Source organism: Mastomys coucha, chromosome X (assembly GCF_008632895.1).
Source record: "Mastomys coucha isolate ucsf_1 chromosome X, UCSF_Mcou_1, whole genome shotgun sequence".
Classification (NCBI taxonomy): Eukaryota; Metazoa; Chordata; class Mammalia; order Rodentia; family Muridae; genus Mastomys; species Mastomys coucha.
In genome coordinates this window covers 157710434-157720078 of record NC_045030.1, presented here as the reverse complement: position 1 = coordinate 157720078, position 9645 = coordinate 157710434, and the positions used below count along the sequence as shown (strand labels likewise).

Here is a 9645-nt window from a genome sequence, read left to right as displayed (position 1 = left end):
CACACACACACACACACCACAACCGTATCCAATCTTTATAAAAACTAGAGGAGAAAGTCAGTGACTGGTAGAACTGGACTCTAAAATCTAAGGCAGGTTTGTTATTCTTGATTAACCTCAATCAGTGTGCATGAGTTCATCACAATATTGTAGAACTGGAGGAAAATAAATGTACTTTTTGGGGGAGAGGAGGTTGTTTTGTTTGTTTGTTTGTTTGTTTGTTGAGATGGGATTTCTCTGAGTACTCCTGGCTGTCCTGTCTACTCATTCTGTAGACCAGGGTGGGCTCAAACTCAGAGTTCAACATGTCTCTGCCTCCCAAGTGCCGGGATTAAAGGTGAACGCTACCACTGCCTGACTCAGAAGAAAATGTTTTATGTGGAAAGTATATGTAGTGCACTCATTGGATCATAGCATGGTCTGACACATAGAAAATGCCTGCTAAACTGATGATAACAACTAGTATTGCTGCTGCTTGGAATGGGAAGTTCTAGATATTTAAGTATGGTATGATCCTGATGCTTTTCTTCCTGCATGCTCCATCCCAAAGGAACTCTAGGGGAAGAATACACACAACCCAATCATTTTTGCTTACACAATTTTCACCCAATTATTATCTTAAAGGAGAATTTATGTTCTCACATGATCCTAAAGAACTTCAAGGCTCATAGCCATCAGACAGATTCTGTAGATTCTCTTTTTTATACTTGCTAATGGAGGAACATTACATGAAATTAATTTTTCCCCAAAATAATGATTATGATTATTATTAATTAACTGTGCTGGGAGGATACTCATGTGTGGAAGTCAGAAAACAATTTGTGGAAGTCCTCTCTTTCCAACATGTAGATCATAGGAATTGAACTCATACTGTCATAGTTGACTGCAGGAATATTTACTGGTACATGCTAGGAACATTTTGCTAGTACCTAAAGTTGAAATTTATTGTTCATGAATTTTGTATATGCACAAAGGAAGCATTGAATTCAAAGAGGATTGCTCTTCCATAATTACTGATTGTCATGGATGCTTTCAGAGAAACACCAGATGTCAAGTTTGGGTAACCATCCCTCTCTTCCTATTCCTCAATTTGTAAATAGATTCAAAATAATTATCCACTCATTATTTCATCGACATTTTGCTGTGTGTTTAAAACATCCTAACACTGTCTTTCTTCCTTCCTAGTGATAAAAAAGGAACTGTCAAACATTACCACGTGCATACCAATGCTGAAAATAAATTATACCTGGCTGAAAACTACTGTTTTGATTCCATTCCAAAGCTCATTCATTATCACCAACATAATTCAGCAGGTAACTTCTTTCTTTTTTTTTTCACATATAAGTGTCAGGTTTTTTGGATGCTATTGATCCTGTTAATATTCTTGATCAATAGGATAGCAAAAATTGAGGGAAAATGCTATCAAACTCTGTCTGCTATGATTTGTAGCTCACACCTCCTCAAATGTAACACAATACACTCCATAAAACTAGAAGGAATAAGGTTGATTATGTTGAGTTAGTTAAGAGAAAAATTATTTTTCTTTAGATTTTATCTATTTTTTAAAAAATGTGTGTGTGTGTTTGTGGTGTGTGTCTTATGGACATAAATGCAGTGCCCACAGAAGCCAGGAGGAGAAGGCATCATATCCTCTAGAACTTTAGTTACAGATGGTTGAAAGCCACCCAATGTAGGTGCTGGGAACCAAACTCAGGTCCCCTGAAAGAGCAGTACAGTGCTCTTAAACACTAAACCATCTATCTCTTCAGACCTAAAAGGAAATTTGTTTTAATAAAACTTTATTTCTAGATTGTTTTCCTAAACCATAAAAGCAAGTTGATTATAAAATTCAAATATTAGAAAAATGAGCATCATTGGATTGGTAACATCTCAGTACAGGATAGTGTCAATCACTATATATAGATGATAATATTTGTTACATAAGAATTACATGTTCATAAACATTATACTTTACAGAGATAAAAAATTATTATCCACATGCTATTCAATTTATCTTCCTTACTAACCCTATCTCAGAGGACTTTCCATGCAAGTATTCATGGCTTACCTTGTTCTCTTCAATAGCTATGTATTATTCTAATACATTTTGAAGTAACCCTCTGGTGATCAGCAGTGGATCATGTATGATATTTTTATATTTTGATGGATATTTTATTGCATAGCACTGCACATAGCTCTGTACATTTGCTTGAATGATTCTATTGCTAGTTTCATAAAGGCTATGAGCATTTAAAAATGTGAAGTTGTCAAATGTTTTGCCGAAGTATACAATCCTAATAACAATTTTTTATATTCGATATAAGCTACTGTTTTCTTTTAAAATATTGCCTAGGTGATGAATATCCCTATTTTCAGTAATAAGTTTCTGTGGGGAAGTAGTACATGTTGTGCACGTGCCTGTGTGTTTGTGCACATAAAATGTGCATATGTGTGTAAAGACTTGAAATATGTGGTAGCTTGATTGAGAATGGCCCCACAGGCTCATATTTTGAATACTTAGTCACTAGGGAATGACACTATTTGAAAGAATTAGAAGGATTAGGAGGTGTGGCCTTGTTGGAGGAAGTGTATTACTGGGAGGTGGGCTTTGAGGTTTCAAGAGCTTATACAAGGCCTAGGTGCTCTCTCCCTCTCCCTTCCCTTCTCCCTCTCTCCCTACCCACTATGGGTTAGGATGCGTATAGCTCTCAGCTACTGCTCCAGCACCTTCCTGCGTGTCACCATGCTTCTCATCATGATGATAATGGGCTAAACCTCTGAAACTGTAAGCCAGCCCCCAATTAAATGCTTTGCTTTATAAGAGTTACCATGATGGGGGTCTTGTCACAGCAATATAACAGTAACTAAGACAAAGTCAATATTGGGTGCCTTCCTCAGTCACTCTCCACCTAATTTTTTGACACAGTGTGTCTCACTGAGTTGGGTAGGTTGACTGGTCATCAATCTCCAAGGGACCTGTCTCTCTCTGCCTTCTCAGTGCTCACATTAAAGATGTGCACCAAGGTGCCAGATTTTTACATGGGTACTGGGAATCCGAACTCATATCCTTATGCTTGTGCTTCAAGCACTTTACTAATTGTACTAATTGTCCCAGGTCTGTAACAGTATTCATGACAGGAAGTGACTTGGTGAATTTCCAACAGTGAGTAAAAGTAAGCCATGGGCTCTGCATTTAAGCTCTGCATCTGACTTGATTTCAATTCCATTTTGGTTCTTGTTTGTATTTTTTTTCTCAAATTTCTTCACATGTTTATCTTAACAAATAGCATCTCCTAGGAAAGTTATTATGCAGTTATCTCTCAATAAATAATTGCACCTTAGAGGATACACAGGATATAAAAAAGATATTAAAGTGTTGATTTATCATTGTGTTTTCATTAAATATTCAGTTTGCTAGTGTATTTCATGATTCACACAATGATTATTATAGCAGAAGTTGCAATATACATATTTCAAAGGAAAGCATTAATTTCTAATTTATTTTTAATTAAAATATTTTATCACAAAGACATTACATTTCAAATAGAAAGCATAAGATTCAAGATACGTTTAAAATAATCATAACTTCTCTTATATATGTATACTTATATATGCATAAACATAATTCTATATAGATATTCATATGCTTTGCAAAATAGAAACATATTACACATGCTAGTATTTATTTCTGCTGATTAAAAGTACAGTATTGAAAACATTTTTGAACCCTCTTAAACAGAAAAAAATACCTAAATAGGATGGAAGGGAAAAAACATGAATGCTAAAAACCATCCTATGCTTAAAGTGGTAATCATTTACTCTTTTGAGTGGTTTCATTCAAGACACTATCAGCATGATTATTTTAATTCGACTTTACCATAGCTACATGTAAATAAAAATGGCTCAAGCATTTAACATAAATGGGAAATAAATTTAATTTTAAGATTACTTGTTTTATATGTAAATATACATGTTTATTATATGAGATTTTTTTCAGGTTTATGTGCTATTTATAAGCATATGTACATGTAAGACTAACAAAAAGATAGTAAAATATGAATGAGGAAAAAATTTTACATAAAAGATTCCATCTAGCACCTAGTCCCTGTGGAATTTCATACAGAGTATGAAATTTTAGATTTTGCTTTGCATTAGGTGAGTGTGTTTGTTCAAGCCACTGAATACAAGGACAGGATGAATATACTCAGTGTTGATTCTCTTTCTGTATCACAACACCCGCCACCCCCTCCCTACATTTTCAGCTTACTAGGAGAGTGTGAAGTGATTCTTCTTTGTAACAGGATATGATGGTAATGTGGTAATATGTTATTGATTCTATTGCAGGCATGATCACTCGGCTCCGCCACCCAGTGTCAACCAAGGCCAACAAGGTCCCTGTGTCTGTGGCTTTGGGAAGTGGTATGAACACACCTCCGGGCTCTTAAACTCCACTTCCCCCCATTTAGGGTTCAAATGCATGTGATTACCTAACTGACACATGATGGATGACAGGAAGGAAGTCCCTATTGAGACTGTGTTAGGAGGACATTTAGTCTACTAATTTATATCATTTGTTTTTAAAAATCGTCTATCCACACCTAACTCTGTAATCTCCCCAGAATTAGCAAAACAATGGATTATTCTTACAAGTCATTGCCTTTTGCCTTCAGCACTCCTTACCTGACCTTTCTTTTTCCTGGATTTCATGCTTTCTCCTATTTGGAGCCAGTCCTCAACTCTGGGTCTTTAGAGTAATAACACCCACCTTGATGACAGCTTAATTTGTTTTATACAAAAAAAAAAAATCTAACAGTGTTTTACCAACCTAAGAGCATTAAGCACATTTTGATACTAACTGTCTCTAAGACACATCCAGTGGGGGGGGAGTGGACTTCATTTTGACTCTTTGTGTCAAGAAGTACAACTGCTGCCGGGTGTGGTGCTGCCGGGTGTGGTGGCGCACACCTTTAATCCCAGCACTTGGGAGGCAGAGGCAGGTGGATTTCTGAGTTCGAGGTCAGTCTGGTCTACAGAGTGAGTTCCAGGACAGCCAGAGCTATACAGAGAAACCCTGTCTCGAAAAAACAAAAACAAAAACAAAACAACAACAACAAAAAAGAAATTAAAAAAAAAGAAGTACAACTGCTTTGAGAGCATCATTTTCCTGTGATATGGTCATGATATCAGTTCACTGAGGCTTTTTTAAGTTATTAAAATGATGTTTTATTGTTCTTCATTTTGTGGATATACAAATCTCATTGCTGAAAAAATCACTTTGGTAGTTGTTGACCCAGCTCCTAAGGTATCTGTTGCAGGAATATTTAAAAAATGAATTCACTCCACAAACTCCCTTTCCCTCCTGGCCACGTTCTTGAGCCAGTATCCATGTCCCGCCGGGCTCTTATTATTCTCTCCCCGCTATTTGCAACATCTCACTCACATGCAACTCTTTACACATTCTCACAATCATTCATCTAGCTAGCACCTAAGACCCTGTTGGTAAAGCATGATTCCAAAGGCTTAATTATCTAGTCAGGTTTATATAATAATAAGATCACAATTACAAGATGCCAATACAATAGTTTTAGAACCAAATAATAAAGACAATATTCTAACCCAATTAATCTATTGTGTAAAAACCTTTGCTTGGTTGTATAACCACTCGGGGACTGACTCGTCCTCATCATCTGACTCCATGATGAAAAATCCCTCTCCTCCTGCTCTCTCTGACCTTTCTCCTCCTCCAACTCTAGCTCCACCTCTCTATTCCTGTCCAATCACAGGCCTGTCACTGCCCTAATGTGATTGGACAGAGAAAATGCTGCAAAAGGTATCTGTCTTGCTTCACTAGGAATTTGGGAACTGAAAAGAGAAGAGATTACCTTGCTGAAGGAGCTGGGCAGTGGCCAGTTTGGAGTGGTCCAGCTGGGCAAGTGGAAGGGGCAATATGATGTGGCTGTAAAGATGATCAAGGAGGGCTCCATGTCAGAAGATGAATTCTTTCAGGAGGCCCAGACCATGATGTAAGTTTCTCCTCGGAAATGACAATGTTGAATCTCCATAGAAGAATATTAACATTAGCAGTCCCTGTCCCTAACATTTGCAAAACCTGGCATATGTTGTACACCTAATATTTAGGAATTATATGTTGGCTTAACTGTTAAATAAAATCAATGTTATATTTTGGCCTACCAAGCTGTTAAATAAAATAACTGTTCTGTTCCTAACTTGACAAGTAGGCCTGCATTAACACCTTGAAAGCCCATGTTTGAATTTAGAATATTTCTGACTCTATTGAGGCCTAACTAACTCTATAACTAAAAAGGGAGTTCCACCCTGTGGCCTCTGTGCATTTAGACTCTCTATCCTTGATCTTTCTCCTGTTTACAACTTTGTCCAGTGCTACAAAGGGCCTTAGTAGTTACAAATAGATACAGCACTTAGCATATCCAAATTCCCTTCACATCTCACACCAATGGTATTTGTTAGAATTAAGCATGGCTCACATGTGGAGGAACAGACTCAAGTATGGTCTTCAGAAGTCCTGGAGTGGGCAAGCCCTTCATCCTTAAAATCACTTCTAACGCAAGTAAAACAGCATGGTTGCTCACTTTGTTAGAAAACTAACCAGGGAGAATTATAAAGTGTTATAGCAGGGCCTTGGTCAGGAGATGGCTCAGTCAGTAAGTGCTGGCACTGCAAGTATGAGTTCATCCTTTGAGCCCACGTGAAAAAGCTGTGCATGGTAGTACATGCTTGTAGTCCCAGAACTGAAGAGGAGAATGAGAAGGAGGAGGAGGAAGAGGAGGAGGAGGAAGAAGAAGAGGGGAAAAGGAGACAGGGGAGAAGGAAGGAGGTGGAGGAGAAGGAGGAGGAGAAGGAGAAGGAGAAAGAAGAGGAAGAAGAGGAGTAGGAGGAGGAGGAGGAAGAGGAGGAGAAGGAGGAAGAGGAGGAAGAGGCAGGTGGACCTTTGGAGTTCACTATTCAGCAAGCTTATCTAATAGATGCATCTAAGGTCTCATTAAGAGGCTCTGTCTCAAAAAACCAAGGTAGATGACTCCTGACGAGTGACAGCCAAGGTTGACCTCTCTCCTCCACCACACACACACAAAATACTTGAAATTTGTATATCCTAACCTACTTCTATTGCTGTGATAAAAGACCATAACCAAAAGCACCTTGAAGAGGAAAGTGTTTATTTGGCTTACATATCTACATCTATTGAAAGAACTGTTCAACAGTTTACTGAGACATCTTTAGAGGCAAATACTCCAGTGTCCATTTCCTTGGTAATTCCTTTTAGACATCGGAGACAGGGAAGTTGCAATAAGCCCTGCTACTATAACTGAAGGATTGTTCAAAAGTAGAGATGCTATATGAATACAAGCCTTTGTCCAAGGCTGTCTTCATGGACATCTCACCCCATAACAGCAAGGACCTCCCGTGCTTGCTTTAATGCTCTGCTTTCACCATTGCAAAATAATATAATTTGGAGGTTTATGTTTTTGAGACAGTCTCACTTTGTAGCCCAGGGTAGCTTGAAGGTTAGTGCATAACCCAACCTAACCTTAAAATGACAGCAAGAACCTCACCTCACCCTCCTAAGTGCAGAGAATACAGTCATGAGCTATCATGTGTAACAATTTATCATGTCATAAACAATTATTTTTTTCCTATTCTCATTTTTTTTCAAGGAACCTGCAAATTACACAGATAGTTCTGTCCTAGGTAACTAGATTGTTATATAAAACTAAAGAAAGCCCCTTGGTGTCCCCCCTTTCATAGAGCATAAAGTTAAAAAACAAAAACTTTCTCAGTATATGATATAGGCGTTGTCTCCTGGTGAGATATTAAAGAGTATTTTGTCATTAAAGTGCATTATAAATAATCTGTACAACTGATCCAAGCTCTGTGGGGGTAGAGACAGTAGCACCCCTGGGGCTCACTGCTCAGTCAGCTTATGCTGCTGGGCAAGTTTCAGACCAGTGAAAGACCCTGCCTCAAAGAAGAATGGTGGCCTTCTGAAGATGACACCTGAAGTTGTTCTCTGGGCACCACACAAAAATATATATGCATGTACACATTCATGAGTGTGCATGTGGGAACACACACACACACAAATGAATGCTTTTTTAAAATCAAAAAAGGAGAGAGAACAAAAGAAGATATAAAAAAAGGATTATGTGTATCTCATTTCCCTAAACAGTAACCGTTTTTATGTTACATATACCCTTCAAATTAATATGTTTTGTCTATACATAACACTATCCTGATTCTTGGGAGAAAAGGTGAATGCAGTATCTCCAGATTGAGAGCATTGCTGAGTGGCTGTCAGATGCACTAGTCTCAGATCTGAGGTTGAGTACTGTTTTCTTTCGTGCCTCCAAACATTATTGTTTCCCAAAACAAGATCCAAAGCTCCCTGCTCTCTTTCTCTATTCTGCTTAGACTATCTCAAAAATGAACTTTTCAAATCAATTCTTTTTCAGGAAACTCAGCCATCCCAAGCTGGTGAAGTTCTATGGAGTATGTTCAAAGAAATACCCCATCTATATAGTAACCGAGTATATAACGAATGGTTGCTTGCTTACTTACCTGAAGAGTCATGGGAAAGGACTTGAAAGCTCCCAGCTCTTAGAAATGTGCTATGATGTCTGTGAAGGCATGGCCTTCTTGGAGAGCCATCAGTTCATACATCGGGATTTGGTAAGCTCGATGAGAGGAGAGAAGAACAGGGACAGGGCTGCTGGGAGATCTGACAAAGAAGAGGCCCTCTCTTTACTTTGCTCATTTGTGACTTCTGTGAGCATGTGATCAGTTTGCAACAAAAAGATCACAATCGTAGAATAAGGTATTTGAAAGATGGAGAGAACCATCAGAGTAAAATAAGTCATGAGGATATCCATAGCTACTTGTGCTGTGGGGTGAAGAGCAAGTGGAAAGACTTGGGCCAATTTAGTGTTTCTCAAAACTATTGAATTGAAGTTGACCTTTACTCTGTGTGTTTAGTGGGGAAGGAGTGACTTGATACAATAACTAAAAAGGCAAAGAGGGAGGTGAGGCAGAAAGAAAGTGTGTGTTAGGGTGGGAGTTCCAAGTACTGTTTGGTACTCACTGGTCTTTAGCTTTAGAGACCTTCTTATGCTGAATACCAAGCACACTGCTCACACCAGGCCAATGCATCCCACAAGCCCTAGTTGCAGCATGCATGACTTCCAAGCATCTGGGAATGCACAGTGAATGTCCTTGATAAGCTGAGATTCTGTGTTCAACTATATTTTCAAGAAGTTCAGATGCTTAGGTGAACATATGTATGCAAGCATGTCTCCTTTTTGGAAAAAAACCCTGAAACTTACAAGAGATTTTTTTAAAAAGTTCACATCAGAGCAAATGAGATTATAATAGGCTGCGTTGGATTTCACTGAGACTGAAGCTGAGGGGAGGAAAATATCTGAATGTGATATCAGGAGATTCTTGGTTGCTTTTACTACTTGAAGATTTTGCTTTCCCTCCCAAGGCTGCTCGGAACTGTTTGGTGGACAGTGATCTCTCTGTGAAAGTCTCAGACTTTGGAATGACGAGGTAAGCCAGTAATCTCCCCAGACAGCTTTTCTTTTTTTTTTTATTTTTAGATATTTTCTTTAT

General features: G+C 38.2%; 1 protein-coding gene across 1 annotated transcript in view; it reads left to right on the top strand.

Annotated features, from left to right (window-relative positions):
* The window catches only part of Bmx (BMX non-receptor tyrosine kinase), a 66952-nt gene that overhangs the window by 43165 nt on the left and 14142 nt on the right, over positions 1–9645 (top strand). Inside the window, exons 12-16 of the mRNA XM_031376777.1 lie at positions 1186–1313; positions 4345–4419; positions 5852–6023; positions 8490–8706; positions 9518–9582. Of these exons, the coding sequence (XP_031232637.1) occupies positions 1186–1313; positions 4345–4419; positions 5852–6023; positions 8490–8706; positions 9518–9582 (657 nt within the window). The remainder of the gene's footprint in view (positions 1–1185; positions 1314–4344; positions 4420–5851; positions 6024–8489; positions 8707–9517; positions 9583–9645) is intronic.